The following is an 18653-nucleotide window of genomic DNA, read 5'->3' as shown; positions in this document are numbered from 1 at the left end:
GTTCCTTGGTCGCTTTTATTCCCATATATTTGTCTGAAAAATATCGGCTTCTCCTGAACCTCCGGTCTCTGAACTGTTCGATCAGGTACAAGCACTTTCGTATGGTGACGGTGTTATCAATCAAAAACCTGCTTTACCTAAACTGCTTCATGGCCACTTTGGATTCGAGGAATGCCTATCTGTAAGATTCTTGAGACTAGCGGTCAAGATGGGAACAGATATTCAGTACTTTCACTATCAAGCCCCCTACCCTTTGGTCTGTCTTCGGCCCCACACGTCTTTACAAAGGTGTTGGGAGGCACTGGCTCTGCTAAGGTTAAAGGCTATGACTATTATCCCTTACCTGGATGACCTAGTGGTGGAGTCATACCAAAAGTTATTAGCGACTCTCCAGACCATACAGGACTTCCTTCAACCTCTAGGCTGGTTAATAAACAGTCTTCCTTAATTCCGGCCCATAAAGTGACATATCTGGGATAAGCGTTTTGCTCCAGCAGTCCTAAATTTTTCTCCGGCAGGAAAAGGTCTCAATGGTCTGTAAGGTTGACATTGTTTGCATCAGTCTGTCTCCCTGAGAGACGTTTCAAGAGCAGTGGGTCTGAGGACCACTTGCCTTCCCACAGTGCCATGGGCAAGATTTCATCGTTACAGCTGTTTCTACCAAGGAACTGGGATGGAAATGCAAGTTCCCTGGAATCGAGGGTCTTGTTTCCCTCCAGGATAAAAAGAAGCTTGTGGTGGACGCACCTCCACTTAACAAGAGATCTACCATGGTCCAGTCCTATATTCCAGAGGATCACAACGAATGTGAGTTCCTGGGGATGGGGAGCCCATCTCAACAACATAATGGCACAAGGAGACTGGTCCTCAAGGGAAGCAACAGCCTTCTAGCAGTTCAGAGAGCCTTGCAGGTATATCAGATGGAAACTGGGGGGCCACCAGGGGCGGACTGACAACTCTTGGGGCCCCCAGCCAATAGATTATGGGGCCACACAGTACACACACACACTGAAAAGGTGTGAGGCGGGGCAGCTATAATCTTGGGATTTTTTAAAAAACTGATTTTTACATACTGTCCCTGGTTTTATTGAGGCTGGCAACCCTGATGGGGCCCTCGGACAGTGCTCGAATGGTCAGTCCGCCCCTGGGGGCCACAATTTCCTGATTCTAACAATATCGCTACTGTTTTGTACCTCAACAAACAGGAGGAGTCAGATATTTAAATCTATTGCCCAGGAGATTTTATCATGGGCAGAAGGTAATCTAGCCTCAATTACAGCAGTGCACCTGAAGGGCACAAAACTGTCTGGCAGATTATCTCGGCCACTACTGTGCATGTTGAGACAATTGGTCCTCTCATCCCAAAAGCTTTGTGGGTCTCGCCGACAGATGGGATGTTCCAAAGCGGACCTGTTTGCAGATCAGAGCAATAATAAGACGGAAGTTCTCTTCTCTGAACCCAGTGGATCAATTATTGGATCGATGCTCTGGAAAATCTGTGGCCTTTCGGCCTCTGCTCCTTCCTGCTGACCAGGCCAATTCCAAAAGTTTCTTCTAGCAGAAACAAATCTTCTCCTAATTTCCCTTTTTTTTTTTTTTTTTTTTTTTTTTTTTTGTCCCAAAAGGCCATGGTTTTCCCTGTTAGATGGTCTCAGAGCCTCCACTGAGTTTTCTGAGGAGACAAGACATAACGCAGGGTCCAGTGTTGCACCCACAGGTTTCCTTAAGCTTGACGGCCTGGTATCTGAAGAAAAGATACTAAGCGCCCAGGGGTTCTTTGTCAAAGTAGTCAAGACCCTGGTAAATTGCAGAAAACCAGTCACTAGAACCATATATTACAAGGTCTGGAAGAAATGTAACTTGTGGTTATCTGAAAATCAAAGATTAACTCAATGAGTTCAATTTTGTTTTTTGTTTTTCCCTAAGAGGGTGTCGACAAAGCTCTTTCAGTTAGGTGCTGCTTGTACTTTTTTTTTTTTTTTTTTTTTTCTCCAATTTTCACTCTTGGAAAATCCCACTATAGCTAGATTCGCAATCAATTTCTGGGTCCAGGCCAGTAGTGGCTAGAAGTTGTCCAACCTGAGACCTGTCCCTGGTGCTTCAAACTCTGGTAGAATTCCCTTTTTGAGCCCCTAGAGGTTATTTCAGTTAAGTTACTTACCCTAAAAAAAACATTTTCCTTGTGGTAATTACCTCAGCTTGTAGCGCAAGTGAGTTACAAGCCCTTTCAATGAGGGAACATTTCCTCACAATTTTTGGGGATCAGATGGTTTTAAAAACGGATCCAGGATTTATGCCTAAAGTGGCCAGTACATTTCACAGATCCCAGGACATTGTACTGACAACCTTTTTTTGTAATTCACCAATGGGTTACCAAGAAAAAAGAAAATTTAGACTTTAGAATTTTTCTTGTCTGCCTTGAGGTCACCAAGACCTTTTTAGAAAGACTCCCTTGTGTGCTCCTGAAAAGAGGACAAACAAGGAAAGTGCATCTAAAGCCACCTTGGCTAGATGGATAAAGAAAGCTATTACTAAACCTTACAAAATTAGGGAAGTTCCTCTGCCTTTGCTCACTGTGCACTCAACAAGAGCCTTGTCCTGGGCTGAAAGGGCTAGAGCCTTACCAGAACAAATTTGCAAGGCTGCCACATGGTCCAGTTTTTTTGACTTTCATTAAATATCATCGCCTGGATCTCCTGTCTGCTCAGGAGCAGGCGTTTGGTCATAAGGTCCTTCAGGCAGTTTTCCCTCCCTAGACTGGTAAGTTCTGGCTCATTGTCTCATGTCTGTCCTGGAAGACTCTTGGAGAAAAGCTGAGTTAGACTTACCGGTAACTCCTTTTCTGAGAGTCTTCTAGGACAGCCGGATTCCCACCTGGCTTTGTCTTGAAGTTATGTGTATTATGCATATGTTTTACAGGTATGTCCTACAGTTGTCAAAACGCTGACATTGGGCCTGGAGGACCGCCAATTTATCTGGTGGTTAATGTGTTTCCTTTCCTGGTAGGAGGAGTCCTAGGACTCATGACTGTCCTGTAAGACTCTCAAAAAAGGAGTTACCCGGTAAGTAACTTTACTTTTTTTTTTTTTTTTTTTTTTTTTTTGCAGCTTTCATTAGAATTCCAATCTCATATGAAGGTCCTTGTTTAGATGCTTCCTGCTATAAGGGTGAAAACTGTTTCCCAATTGTGTTCCTGTGTTAGCCACATGCATCCCTGTTGAAAACTACAGGCTGAAAATTTCAACAAATTACTCAGACATCATCCATATTTATAACTTAAGCCAGCCATGGATGGTTTGAATCTCTGCCAGTCCTCAGTTACTGGCTGAGATTCGAACCATCAACTTGGGTACAAGCAGTAGGTCGGCTTTTTTTCTGATTATAGTGATTAGCAGTAATTGGTGTGCTCCTGGCAACCTTCCTGCCACCTCTCCACGCCCCCACAATAGTTCCATGAAGGGTATTCTCAACACTGGTTGTAGTAAAGAAAATCACTCAATCTATGGCCGGCTTTATAGTGATCTTGTGTAGACAAAGTGGCTGGGGGGGGAAAAGGAGAGCGACGAATATGAAAATGGCATTCAGTGGAAAAGGCAATCAAAATGTCAGTTTGGGCTTTGATGTACCTTAAAGCATGGAGAAGGCACAAGTTTGAGTTATTGAATGTCGCTGTTAATTCCTAAAACAATCTAATCTGAGGAGGAGAAAAATTAAGGTTTTGTTTTGTCTTCTCAGGTTCCTCCCTGGCAGAGGTGGTCAAAGCCGCAAACAAGTTTTTGAAGTCATCGGTGGATGTTGCAATTTTTGGTCTCTGATTGTGTAGCTGGAGAAGTCTCATGTGTAATAAAAGTTGTGCTGCTAAAGATATAAGCCTGTATGTCTTCCTATTCACTTATGTTATCCAACTGAAATCTTAGTCTTTTAAAGAGGTTGTAAACCTCTATGGGGAAGTTGTACCTATAGGTAAGCCTTAGTCTGGGCTTACCTAATGGGCACTGTAAATATCTACTAAATGTATACCATTCAGGAGATATTTACTGTTCCAATGATGTCATTGGTGCATGTGGCCTGCAGCGGGGACAGGGCAAACCTTGTTTGCAGGTAAATATCACAATGTGCTAATACTAATAGTATGTGATGCATACTAGCATATTATGCCTTAACTTTGCAGGGAAGAAAAACTCGCCAGGGTTTACTTTTGTCATGAGACTTTTTTTTTTTTTTTTTTTTTTTTTGTTTTTATTAAGGCAGTTTGGCTTCAGGGAGATGCAAAGAACAATGTGCCTTAATCAGTCAATAAGTCCTCCTTAAGCGGGGTTCCTTCAGAGGTTGCTAGGGGTTAGGTTGAGCCGTGGCTGATTAACCTCTGATTGGATGGCATGTTCTGGGTCCAAGACCACTTGGGTGAGCCAGTTGCATGACATCAGTGGCTAAGGGTGGCATTTTTACAACTTTCCACTAATGTGAGGGGCTTTTCCAACTTGCCAACAATAAAATGGTTCTAGCAAGAGTTCTGTAGACCTGGAAATTAAAGGGTTCCTTTCGGGCAAACCTGTGTTTTTTTTTTTTTTTTTTTTTTTTTTTTTTAAAGGCTGGCCTCAAGAACCTGTGACTGAGTCCAACATGCACTTCATTGTTCTGCTGCTTCTGGCCCAACCATATGGCCAAGGGACCAAAAAAGTAATGCCCCATTGTGGTGGGGGGGGGTTAAATGCCCTTCAAGGGTTGGACAAAATCAAAGGGTCACATTCGGCCTGTAGGCCAGTTTGAAGACAACTGCTCTAGTCCCTTAGCAGCAGTTTTAAGCAAGAGGTCTGTGGGGACCATTCTATGTCATAAGCAATTACTTTTGAATTTTTTTTTTTTCAATTTTATATTGGATGAGGTGGAGATTAGGATGTAAATGCCCTGTGCCTTCCCCCAAATCCAATCGGAGAACCCTTTGCATGAATTCATAAAATGCAAAGCATCCTGAATGGCGCTGGTGCCTAGCAGTTGACCACAATGCAGCAAGTCTCCTCCATAGCACTGGACCCCGAAGCAAGTAGAGATCACTGTCGTGATGGTAGGGGAGAAATTTGCACCTTTTTTAAATATGGATGTCATGTGTAACAAGGCGCAAAAGGGGAACTTGTACTTTAAATTTATGCATGCCATGTAGACTGGCAGACTCTGCTGCAGTTCTTCCTCCTTACCCAGTTGCCATTCACTGGTTTGTCCTCTTGGAATATTGTCTGTCCTATTCAGGGCTGCCTTTAATATTGACTGGACCCTGGGCAAACCTTTTCTTCCATGCAATTTTAGACTCAATCAGTTTACTTAATCAGATCAGGCAGCGACTGCAATGGGTTGCCAGAGGTTACAGTGTATCATTACCATTTACTGATTGGCTGCTAGAGGTTACAGCACACATTATGGCTCGCTGTTATTTTCTTGAAGTTACAGGACATGCCTTCTACTTGTTTGTTAGTTGCTAGAGATTATTGTACATCAATACTGCTCACTGATTGCTAGAGGTTACTGAACATCTATATATCACTCACTAATTGGTTGTTAAAGGTTACTGCACACCATTACTGCTCACTGATTGGTAGCATGAGGTTAACGCACAACATTACTGCTCACTGGTTGCTAAAGGTTACAGCACATCTCCTCCCTCCCTGCCTGCATATTCACATGCATCAAAATTCAGGGTGCTGTGGCACCCTGTTCTTTTTGAAGAAGGGTTCCACCTCCAATTTGCTTACTTTGCAGAACAGGCTAATGTTAGGCTTAATGACCAGTTGTAGGCAGGACTTTCAAGAATGTGCCTCTACCTCCCCAGTCGGCAGCATTTATTAGAAGTAATGTTGGGTGTGACCTCAGGGGGACATGATGTACATATCAATGCTGCAGTCCACTACTATTTACATATTAATGCCGCCGCTATTTGCATATCAATGCAGATTATTTGCATGTAAACACAGGGTCTGCAGGTGAGTCATCTGTACATGGCAATAGGGCAAAAGTTTACACTGAGGTATTGGGACATAGCATGGGACTAAAACTTTAAGGGATAAGGGAATTTAAACTGGGATAGTTGAAAGTGTGAGGCGGCTGTTTTGGGTCTCACTACAATGATGGGGGGGCCCAGGGCAGCTGCCCCTTTTTGCCCTGCCTTAAAAACAGTCCTCATCCTATTAACCGGAAGTGTTGATGTATGGCCTTTTAGCCCTTGTACACATGGTCGGACATTCTGACAACCAAATCCGTTGGATTTTGTCCGAAACTGTTGCATACACACAGTCTGACAAAGTTGTCAGAAAATCCGATCGTACTTAACGTGATGACGTTATTTTGTTAGGACGGGACTACGTTCAGGCTAGTAGATTTGATCTGAGCATGCGTGGCACTTTGTCCAATCTGAATTCTCTACATATGATCGGACGAAGTCCGATCTGAACATGTTGTCGGAAAATTTTATAGCCAAGCTGAAAAACTTGGTCCGTCGGATACTCCGACGGAAACAGTCCGCTGGAGCCCACACACTGGCGGATTATCCGATAACACGGTCCTATCGGACATTGTCCATCGGAATGTCCGACCGTGTGTACAAGGGCTTAGACATGTGCCGTTTGTTTTTGAATTTTGAAGTCAGACACTTTTTAATTTTATTTTATTTTTTATTTTATTTTTTCCCCCAGAAATTTGAATGTATCCGAATTACAATAGTATCTTTGTTTAAATGAATCCAAAGTGAGGAGAAAAGTTCAGACAAAGTCCAAAGTGATCTGAAATGGGTTTTCAAAGAATAGGAAAAAATATAATGGAATATAACAGAAAATAAAATTATAATAGCGTAAAACAGAATATTACCATCTTCTGAAACTTTACATTTCAAATAGAATAAATTTTGAATACACAAAAGAATGGGGGTAGGCAGGGGGAATGAAATGGCCTATAACCATTTTTCAAAATCAAATAAATTTGACTAGAAAGAGAATATAACAATCTTTTTGAAATTTGAGTTTTGATTAAAGTATATTAGTGTTTTTTGAACTTTGAATAGAAACTAAAAATAGAATGGCCAATCCAACATTTGCATTTTTAATGGAATTTGGGGGGAAAAAAAAATTATATGAATAAATGAAATTACTTTAACGAATCAAAACATTACTTTTTTTTTTTTTTGGTGTGGCTAATGGCTGCTTGTATCCCATACTAACGAATGGTGACAGCATCTAGACTCTTCATCCAAGAGTCATCGGAATGTGGAGACTCCACCCTCCTGACGAGCCTGGTGTAGGTGTAAGACTGACTCAGCCTTGGCTCCTCCCAAGCCACACCCCCTGACGTGGTTTATCCTGTGAGTGAAGTGCTTCAGGGGGTGTGGCTTGGGAGGAGCCAAGGCTGAGTCAGTCTTCCACCTACACTACAGGCTTGTTTGGGAGTGTGTGGTGTCTGTACCACCATAGCTTGCTATGGTCTTGTTTTAAAACGCGTTGCTGCAGTTAGTGACAGGGTCTAACTTAAAAAAAAAAAAAATGCAGATCAAAGCACTAAAAAAAAAAGTTGCAAGGAAGCATTAGTTTGTGTGTTTTTTTTTATTTTTTATTCTCCCACCGAAATGTTATGGAACCTCCCTGGCTGTAAAACTACGCTGTCAAGACGAGAAGGCAGTCTTCCACCTACACTACAGGCTTGTGTCCAAATTTCCCCCCAGACAGCTGTCCAGGTGGCACACACCATGGATCACTTGACTCGACTCAAATATATATAAATATATATATTGTAAGGGATCTTCCCGGGGTAGGGTGTGTTTGGAGACAGTTCACAGCAGACTTGGAATTTATAAAGCAGATCTTGGCGTTTATTCGTGGTACAAACAGTCCAGCAAACAAAATATACAGCAACACCGTGCTTTCTAAGTACAACAAAAATAAAAGTCCTAGCCCGGCTGGGCGCTTACTAACAGGTTCTGCTCACCTATCTGACACTTACAAACACAGCGTCTTTCACCTGGATATCGCAGGGTGGGTTTTAGCTCCAGCAGTGGCAGTGCTTGCAGCTTCCTTCAACACACAGATTGTTCATTCCCTGGCTGAGAACAATCACCTGCAGACCCTACAGAGCCTTTAGCTTCCCAGGCTAATTAGGATCCAAGCTCACCTGATCCCAAACCCAGAACTGGATCGGGGGATGTGGAATGACAGGTCCCTCTACCAAACCTACCTGCCATTCCATATAAACCCAGGCCCGGCAAAATTTAAATAACAACTCAGCAGCATATCGCTGCTGAGAAACTGATCCATCCTGGATTTACCATCTCACACTGTGTAGCAACCTAGGTGAGATGTACACCCCCTTGATCACTTCTCCAGTGACATGTCTACAATATATATATATATATATATAGTGTATGTTCTCCTAGCAGGCCAAGAGGTTAAAAAAAAAGCTCATTTTTTGAGAAAATTGCTCAATACCACTCCCCTCACTTAATCGTGGGTGGCGATTTTAATTCAGTTGCCAACGCCACTCTCGACCGTTCATCAACACCAATCACTTCTAGAGCTTTCCCGAAATCGCTCTCCAGGGGCCTACGTGAACTGCAACTCACTGACACCTGGAGAGCTCACAACATAGGCTGCAGGGAGTACACTTTCTTCTCCCACCCACATAACAGCTATGCGAGGTTAGACTACATTTACTCCACTCCAATTATTCTTGCTAACTCGGTGGAAGCCTCCATCCACCCCTGTGTTTGGTCCGACCATCAGGCAATTTCCTTTACTACAGAGTTCATTAGGCTTGCTCCCACGCCTCACTCCTGGAGATTGAATGAATCCCTTCTCTCGGACTCAGGGGTGGAAGCCCAGGTAGCTCAGTCTCTGGAGGAGTATTTCTCCTTGAATGCTCGCCCGGACATGCTACCCTCGACCCTCTGGATGGCGCATAAAGCCGTCATCAGGGGACGACTTATTAGTCTTTCCGCAGCCCGGAATAGAGCTAATAGACTTAGGATTGTAGAACTAACCAGAGAATTGGATCTCCTATACAGAGACGCATCCTCGTTGCACTTGGACTCGTCCAGGCGCACCATAGATCAGAAGCGCCTGGAGCTCAACTCCTTGTTGTCCTCCAAGGTTGAGAAGACGCTACGCTGGGCCAAGGCTCGCAGTTTGCTATTCAACAACTCTGCCTCGACCTCGTTTGCTAGGAAGTTGTCTAGCACACTTCGACCGCCTCACGTCTACCGGCTATCTAATAGTGAGGGTTTTATATCTTCACATCCCAAGGAGGTTCTCAAGATCTTTGAGCAATTCTACTCTAAACTCCTAGAAGCCCCCCGCACCCTTCCTTCCCTTGAGGACCTGTCCTGGCTGCAGGACATCCCTCTCCCAACGCTCTCCTCCTCACAAGTGGAGGCGTTGAATGCCCCCTTTACTGTTCCGGAAATCCTAGGGGTTCTCAAGTCACTGAAGTTGGGTTCGGCCCTGGGCCCGGACGGCTTTTCAGCCCTCTATTACAAAAAATTCTCCATGATTTTAGCCCCCAGAATGATGCAACTTTTCAACTCGATTCTACTAGGTGGTAGCTTCCCAGAGGAAATGCTGTTAGCCAACATGTCATTGATCCCTAAACCCAATAAGAATCATAATTTACCTCAAAACTTTAGGCCAATTTCGGTAATAAATAATGATATCAAAGTATTTAGCGGAATCTTAGCTGACAGACTAGCAAAGTTTATCCCTTCTCTAATTTCCCCCTTCCAGTCTGGGTTCATTCCACATCGTTTTATCACTGACAATATACGCCTTACCTCCAATGTTATCCAAGATGCCAACCTATTTTCCCGTAAGCTCCTCCTGTTGAGTTTAGACATACAGAAGGCTTTTGACAGTGTTACATGGAACTATTTAGACACACTTTTGCCTCTCATGGGCTTTCAGGGTAGCTATCTAGCAGGATTCCAAGCCCTCTATAATAATCCTATGACTCGCATTAAGTTGCCCGGCTGTAACTCAGAATTCTTCCCCATAGGTAAAGGCACTAGACAGGGGTGTCCCCTTTCCCCTTTAATCTTTGCCCTAGCCCTGGAGCCCCTCGCAATTGCTCTCCTTAGACATCCTGATATTTCTGGTTACACTAAGGGGTCCGAAACGTATAAATTTTGCATGTATGCAGATGTTGTTTTGATGTTTATTACTAACCCTCATGTCTCTCTTCCCAATCTTTTCTTGACTCTGTCTCATTTTGCGAAAATCTCTGGCCTGTCCATTAATGTGTCTAAATCTGTAGCCCTCCCTATAGGCTTTACACCCAATGATTTGGCCCTTATTAAACTAAACTACTCATTTACTTGGGCCTCCACCCACATTTCTTATCTGGGGGTTGGTCTTCCCAGTAATTTCGGGGACCTCTTTGGGGTCAATTATCCCCCACTGATTAGCAAACTTAAAAACACCCTGAGAAGTTGGCTCTCTTTACGTATCCCCTTTATAGGTCGAATCACTGCCCTCAAAATGGTCATCCTACCCAGGTTGCTATATCTATTTTGCTCTCTACCGGTTAAGCTTCCCAAGAGCTTTCTCCTTGGCCTTCAGTCACATTTCAATAGGTTTATTTGGAACAGTAGACCTCCCAGGTTTGCGAGAGGGGTACTCTATAGATCTATGAAAAATGGTGGTCTGGGGGTACCTCAGATTTGGTTATACTACCTTGCCTGTAGATTTACTCAGCAGGCACAGTGGTCGATCCCTAATTCTAAAGTCCCCTGGGTGAGGTTTGAGGGTGACTCGATCACTCCACTCTATCTCCCCGGCCTTATGTGGTCAACTAATCATCCCCTCCTGACTCTAACCACGCGCAACACTATAGTGGCGGACTGCCTCCAACTGTGGCACCGCTTCAAGCAGAGATACGACACCACCCTGGGGCGCTCTTTAGGGGCCTCCTTCCTGGGTGACCCTAGGTTCCCCCCGGCTTATCTCCATCCGGAATCTTTTGATATCTGGGTCCGTTGTGGGCTTACCCAGTTGAAAGACTTTGTGACGGGCTCTGGCTTTGTTCAATTTCCGACTCTGCAGGCCCAGCACCAACTCCCAGACTCTGAATGCTATAGATACTTGCAGATCCGCCACTTCTTCCTCTCCCGGTACGGACTCCGTCCTCGGGCACAGCTCACTGTCTTTGAAGACGTGTGTTTCAATTTCCCACGACAAAAGGGATTGATCTCTCTGATGTATAGGTCCCTTGAGGGACATTCGGAGTGCCAGTCCCTTCGATATAGAGCTCGCTGGGAGGAGGAGCTGGCTCTGGAGACGGGAGTGGTGGATTGGGAGGAAGGTTGGAACAACATGCGCAAATGCACCAGATCCCTAACTGTTAGGGAGACGGCCATCAAGGTCCTCACTAGGTGGTACTACACCCCGGTACGTTTGCACCAGATTTATCCCCTTACATCCCCCAACTGTTTTAGAGGGTGCAATCATCCTGGCTCCTTTATACACATTTTTTGGGATTGTGACTTAATTCGCCCTGTTTGGCAAGAGGTCTTGAGGCTGGTGGATGGGTTCGCGGGCCGAACACTGTCCCTCTCTTATCATCGCTGTCTCCTATTCCAGACCCCCCCCCCCCGACACCCCTAAACATTTTATAAGACTAGTGCACTCTATCTGTGTTGCTGTACTGTGGACTATTGCTCTTCACTGGAAGTTCCCGTCTATACCTTTTTAGCACAGGTTCTCACTCGTATCGATCAGGTAATGCTGTCTGAAAAGATCTTTCACACTCTACATGACACTGAACACATCTATGACCTTAAATGGAACCCATGGTTCCTGTTTAGTCTACAGAACTGATCGCACCTTAGGTTTTTCCTTTTGCTTCTCCTTTCTATTTGCTTTTTCTCCTCCTTTTTCCTTTGTTTCTCTCTGCTCTCCCTCCCCCTTCTCCCTGTCATGATCTTTCTTTCATAATTGGGTTATGATGGTCAGCTCGTTTAACTTGTCATTCTCGTTACTATTATGATTGATGGTTGGAATATGAGACCCATACAGTGTATCATTTATCTATGTTTGTTCCTGCAGGGTTCTGTTATGTGATTATTACCTTTTGGTAACCTGGTCTTCCAACATTTTATGCCAATGCTGAAATATGTTTCTTTTTGCTGACTTTGTATTTCTGTTAATAACTTTAATAAAACCTTTTTTGAAAAAAAAAAAAAAAAAAAAAAAAAAAAAAAGGTCTTATCATTGGCTGAGATACCCCATATACTCCTAATCTGTCCTTGCTTTGCCCTTGTCTTATCTATTGCCACCAAGTACCCAGCCACCTAGCGGAAGAAGAGAAAAGTGCAGCAATTCTAAACTTGGGGTGAAACCAGTTGATCCCTAACATGGAGCCAAGGTAACTACACCTGGCAGGTAAATTTAGGAGCAACCCCGCCTAAACATCAGGGTGCTGCACCCGTATTTGGGATACTGAACGTTTACACTTTCTGGTTTAGCCACGCTGACTAAATTCTTCATTATCTTGTCTTGAGGACAGCGTAGTTTTATATCCAGAATGTTCCATAACATTTTGGCCATTTATTCATACAGTGTTCAAATATAATTGATACCATAAACACAATTGCAACAAAGTTAATAATTTACCAAAAAAAATTATTTCCATGCAAAGCCCCCAAAAAATGTGAACTATAGCCATGGGCCACCTGTGGCTCACTGTAAGATTTTACTTGTCCTGCAGCTGATGGGCCTAGCTCATTTCCAATTCGGCCCCCAGACAGAACCTAGAAGGAAGACCGGCCAAGCTCCTAGGACCAGTGGGAGAACTGACAGCATCTACATGGCTTCTTCTGGTCAACCTAAGACATATATATATATATGAAAAAGAATGACAGAGAAGCATTCAGGCCAACTTGATTTAGTTCCGGCACCAGAAAAGCCCCCATACTGCTGTAAGAACACAGTGCTGCTTAATGTATGTAGCAAATGCTACTAGAGTATATTACAACGCACTCAGCGGCCGGATCATTTAGTAATGAAAGGAGTTTGCTTTAGGTCAGTTTAGCCCAAATAAGGTAAGTAAAGCAGAATTCAACGTTTACTTTGAAATAGGAGAGGCTCCTACCTACCAGTAAAGTTATGTCCTCTTTACATAAGTACAGTGCCTTGAAAAAGTATTCATACCCCATTAAATTTTCCACATTTTGTCATGTTACAACCAAAAACGTAAATTTTATTTTTTGTGGTTTTTATGTTGTTGACCAACACAAAGTGGCACATAATTGTGAAGTGGAAGGAAAATGATTTTAAACATAATTTTTTTTTTTTTTACAAATATGTGAAAAGTGTGGGGTGCATTTGTATTCAGACCCCCTGAGTCACTACTTTTGTAGACCTTCCACTGCAATTACAGCTGCAAGTCTTTTTGGGGTTGTCTCTACCAGCTTTGCACATCTAGCGAGGGATATTTCTGCCCATTCTTCTTTGCAAAATATCTCAAGCTCTGTCAGATTGGATGGAGAGCATCTGTGAACAGCAGTTTTCTAATCTTGTCACAGATTCTCAATTGGCTTTAGGTCTGAACTTTGACTGGGCCATTTTAACACATGAATATGCTTTTATTAAAACCATTCCATTGTAGCTCTGGCTGCATGTTTTCGGGTCGTTGTCCTGCTGGAAGGTGAACCTCTGCCCCAGTCTCAAGTCTTTAGCAGACTAACAGGTTTTCTTCTAAGATTGCCCTGTATTTGGCTCCATCCATCTTCTCATCAACTCTGACCAGCTTCCCTGTCCCTTCTGAAGTAAAGCATCCCCACCACATGATGCTGCCACCACCATGTTTTGCGGTGGGGATGGTGTGTTCAGGGTGATGTGCAGTGCTAGTTTTCCTCCACACATAGTGTTTTGATTTTGGGCCAAGAAGTTACATTTTGGTCTCATCTGACCAGAGCACCTTCTTCCACATGTTTGCTGTGTCCTCCACATGGCTTCTCACAAACAGGAGTTCTTATGACTTTCTTTCACCAATGTCTTTCTTCTTGTCACTTTTCCATAAAGGGCAGATTTGTGGGGAACACGACTAATAGTTGTCCTGTGGACAGATTCTCCCCCCTGAGCTGTGGATCTCTGCAGCTCCTCCAGAATTACCATAGACCTCTTGGCTGCTTCCTTTGCCCAGTCTGTCAATTTAGGTGGACGGCCATGTCCTGGTAGGATTGCAGTTGTACTATTAGAAATGTGCACTGCCGGAAAAATGTGTTTGTTTTTGTTTCATTAGAATTTTTTGGAAATTTCGTAATTAACTATTTTGTTAAACGAATTGCACATGTCTATGTACTATACTCTTTCTATTTTCGGATGATGGCTTGAACAGTGTTCTGTGAGATGGTCAAAGCTTGGGATTTTTATTTTATTTTTTTTAATAACCCAACACTGCTTTAAACTTTTCCATAACTTTATCCCTGACCTGTCTGGTGTGTTCCTTGGCCTTCATGATGCTGTATGTTCACTAAGGTTCTCTAACAATCCTCTGAGGGCTTTACAGAACAGCTATAGTTATATTGATATTACATTACACACAGGTGGACTCTATTTACTAATTAGGTGACTTCTGAAGGCAATTGGTTCCACTAGAATTTAGTTAGGGGTAGCAGAGTAAAGGAGGCTGAATACAAATACCCCCCCCCCCCACACTTTTCACATATTTATTTGTAAAAAATGTGGAAAACCATTTTCTCATTTTCCTTCCACTTCACAATTATGTGCTACTTTGTGTTGGTCTATCAAATAAAATACATTTTATGTTTTTGGTTGTACCATGACAAACATGTGGAAAATTTCATGGGGTATGTATACTTTTTCAAGGCACTGTATTTCTGAAGTTGGCTAATGTTATGTCCCTCTACAGATAGATCAGTAATTTAGGAGTTCATGCACTAACCCAAAATTATAAGGCAGCTTATCCACCGTACTGAAACTTTGATTTCCACCCCTGCAGGTACATTCCAGAATAGCACCTTACCGATATAGATATACCAGATCTCTATTAGCAATGTTAAATTTGAAGGAACACTCAGCAGGACAGGAACACATTTTTGATTAATAGGGAGACTGTAAGGAACAGAGAAGACCTGGGCCTCAATTACTACACTTAGAGGGTTTTCAGTTTAATTTATTATAATTATAGATAATGGAAATATAAAGTGGTTTATTCTTTTTAATCATTCCTGCGACAGTTTTTCTCTGCGACTGAACACTGCAAATTACACAGAATAGTGAAGAACAAGGACCTGTAAATAGTGCAAGCAGTTATTATTTCCTAAATAGTAAACATGGCACGTTTTCTTTGGTATCGCTCTTCCGCCATCTTGGTCCCCCCAGACGGCTCCTCTTACAGGCCGAACACTTTGGGGTCCACGGAGGATTTCAGCAGCTCGTTCCCGACTCTGACAAACTCCCCCAGAGAGGAACCTGAGGACACATCAAATGTCACTTTTATTTATTCCGGATGCAGAATAAGGGGTGGTTAATTAACAATCTGATTTAAATGGTCTTTTGAGAATTATTAAAGCGGGAGACCCGCAATTTTTTTTTAAGTCAGCAGCTACAAATACTGCAGCTGCTGACTTTTTAAATAAGGACACTTACCTGTTACAGGGTCCAGCGATGTTGGCACCTGAGGCCGAACTGTCCCTCGGATGCTGCCGCCGCCATCTTCAGTATGGAGATCGGGAAATGAAGCCTTGCGGGTTCACTTCCCGGTTCCCTAGTGTGCATGCGCAAGGCGCGCAGCGCAACCTGAATGGTCCCTGCTGTCTCTGGGACCGGTGTGTGTCCCAGCAGACAGAGGGAAGGTAAGAGGCATAGACTCCCGTGGGAGTCTGTGCCCGGAAGAGGGTGCAACTAGGTATCTGCACCCCCCCTCCCCCCTGAAAGGTGCCAAATGTGACACCGGAGGGGGGGGGAGGGTTCCGAAAAGCGGAGGTTCAATTTTTGTATGAACCTCCGCTTTGAGCTGAACCCTTGGCAGGTATATAAAAGACATAATGTAAAAAGAGCATTTTATTAACCACTTGGCTCCGGGTGGCCAAGCTAAGCTTAGAGGACAGGGCTGTTTCTAAAGTCACCTAGCCTTTTGGGTGCTCGTACGCACCCTTTAGTTGGAAAGAGGGGGAGAAGCAGCGCAATACATTTTTGTAGTGGTGTGTTTCTATGAAGCAATTGATGTGTTGACAGCCCAATTAAAGTAATGGGCTGCCTGAAAGAGGACTGACTTGGGCTGCCTGAAAGAGTAATGTGGAAGCTGTTCCCAAAAAAGGCAAGCAAAGTGCTAGTCACCAGTATTGCATGAGTCTCAATGCATCTAATCTTTTCCCCATTGCTGACTTACCATGCCTTCCTCCGCTCTATGCCTCTGTGTGGGGTCAGCCATCTTTGTCGAGGCAGGATTATGCTTTCTTATTGTCACCTACCCCCTTCCTCCGTTTTGATGACTGTCAATCTGATGAATGGTGAGATATTGCTGGAGAAGCAGCGGGAGAGGTGGGGGAAGCACAGATACACAGAATGAATAAGACCGAAGCAGGGAGATCCCACCACTGCAGGTCCTCAGATACAGCTCCAGCAAGGAGAACAGTTTGCAGCAAAATAATGACATCACCCAATTGCTTTCCAAATCTTCTGAGACTAGCACTCAGAGCCATCAGTGGAGGAGTAGATACAGAAGGCATGGACAGCAAAGGCGGAATGGAGCACAACTTTACACACTTCACACTAAACCTTTATCATTGATGTCATGATCAGGGGTCAGGCTCAGAGACCAGTAGCTATGGCAGTAGAGAGGCTCCCGCCGACCACCAGAATAAGTACACAAGCAAGTCATCCTGGGATGACACTGGCTCAACCGAAGGTGCAAGATCTAAACGCTAACCAGTATTCACCAGAACTCCTGATGTTGGAAATGTGTTTTGCTGCATGTTAGTTCCAGGTCACGGTCCTCAGGATCGTTGCACCAGGAGGTGAGCAAGCAGGGGACCAGTAGCAAATATAGCTGGTAGAGATCAAGCAGATGCATAGTCAGTAAACAAGACAAAGGTTGGGAGCAAGTGGTTGCAGGATGGGACCAAGCAGAAGCATAGTCAAGGAACAAGCCAAAGGTCAGTAACAAGTGGTAGTGAAGAAAAGGACAGCTGTAGGTACTCAAAGGAGTAAGCTATTGACAGGAGAGAGCACAATAATCTGGCAAAAAAGTGCAGAGACATGGCTAAAATCAGGAAGTGAATGGGAGGAGCAAAGACTTCAAGGTTGACCAGAAACAAGAGACAAGGCAAGATCGTCCAAATTTTTGAAACGAATGCCATATACAAACACCCCCATAAGATTATTAACTAATTGGGGTAAATTGCTCAATGTGTTGTAATGGTAAAGGCCACGCAGAATTTGCTGTATGGGACTCATATTGGTATAGGTTGGATTCTGATTGGTCAGTGAGGGTACGGCAGGTTACCGTCAGCACTTACCAGCTTTAGTACTTATCCAGGAAACGGCCTTCCCCTCCAGCAGCTCCCACTCCTCTCTCTGATCCAGACATATGGTGTGAAGCCAGATCACCGCCAGGACCGTCACCCACACCGACACCGACACCTCCATGTTCTGCAGAGGAGGGAAGGAGGAGTTTATTATACAATACCTGAAATGTTACATATATGTAGTTGTACACGCACACTGACGGTAAGCCTCACAAAACACAATGTAGTCAATGTTTTGCTGCATGAAAATCAATTACTGAATCGGCCACCTAGGCGTGTCAAAAATAATACAGAGGATTGAATAAATATTTTAATCTCAGTGTTTGCTGATGATACAAAGCTAAGCAGGGCAATAACTTCACAGCAGGATATAGTAACTTTACAAGAAGACCTGGATAAAATAGAGGGGTGGGCAGCTACAGTATCTCACACAGGTGAGTACACCCCTCACATTTTTGTAAATATTTTATTCTATCTTTTCATGTGACAACACTGAAGAAATTACACTTGTCTAAAATGTAAAGTAGTGAGTGTACAGCTTGTATAACAATGTAAATTTTCTGTCCCCTCAAAATAACTCAACACACAGTCATTAATGTCTAAACCGCTGGCAACAAAAGTGATTATACCCCTAAGTGAAAATGTCCAAATTGGGCTCAATTAGCCATCTTCCCTCCCCGGTGTCTTGTGACTAGTTAGTTTTACAAGGTCTCAGGTGTGAATGGGGAGGGGTGTGCTAAATTTGGTCTTATCGCTCTCACTCTCTCAGGCCGGTCACCTCAAGGCAAAGAACTGTCTGAGGATCTAAATAAAAATGATTGTTGCTCTACATGAAGATGGTCTAGGCCAGTGATGGCGAACCTTGGCACCCCAGATGTTTTGGAACTACATTTCCCATGATGCTCCACTACACTGCAGAGTGCCTGAGCATCATGGGAAATGTAGTTCCAAAACATCTGGGGTGCCAAGGTTCGCCATCACTGGTCTAGGCTGTAAGAAGCTGCAGCACGGTGGCCAAGACCATACAGTGGTTTAACAGGACAGGTTCCACTCAGAACAGGCCTCGCCATGGTCGACCAAAGAAGTTGAGTCCACGTACTCAGTGTCATATCCAGAGGTTGTCTTTGGGAAATAGACA

General features: G+C 43.7%; 2 protein-coding genes across 2 annotated transcripts in view; one reads left to right on the top strand and one right to left on the bottom strand.

Annotated features, from left to right (window-relative positions):
• Positions 1–3870, top strand: part of LOC143975642 (von Willebrand factor A domain-containing protein 5A-like) — a 59629-nt gene extending 55759 nt beyond the window's left edge. Inside the window, exon 20 of the mRNA XM_077478134.1 lies at positions 3736–3870. Within this exon, the coding sequence (XP_077334260.1) occupies positions 3736–3815 (80 nt within the window). The 3' untranslated portion in view covers positions 3816–3870. The remainder of the gene's footprint in view (positions 1–3735) is intronic.
• An 11259-nt stretch (positions 3871–15129) lies between these two features.
• The window catches only part of LOC143975641 (von Willebrand factor A domain-containing protein 5A-like), a 180327-nt gene continuing 176803 nt past the window's right edge, over positions 15130–18653 (bottom strand). Inside the window, exons 19-20 of the mRNA XM_077478133.1 lie at positions 17507–17639; positions 15130–15458 (exon numbers count right to left, since the gene is read on the bottom strand). Coding sequence (XP_077334259.1) covers positions 15379–15458; positions 17507–17639 — 213 coding nt within the window. The 3' untranslated portion in view covers positions 15130–15378. The remainder of the gene's footprint in view (positions 15459–17506; positions 17640–18653) is intronic.

The sequence above is a fragment of the Lithobates pipiens genome, unplaced genomic scaffold (genome assembly GCF_037356315.1).
Source record: "Lithobates pipiens isolate NorthernLeopardFrog02 unplaced genomic scaffold, aLitPip1_a1.2 Scaffold_13, whole genome shotgun sequence".
Classification (NCBI taxonomy): Eukaryota; Metazoa; Chordata; class Amphibia; order Anura; family Ranidae; genus Lithobates; species Lithobates pipiens.
Note: the sequence above shows the minus strand (reverse complement) of the source record. Positions and strands in the feature narration are given on the sequence as shown.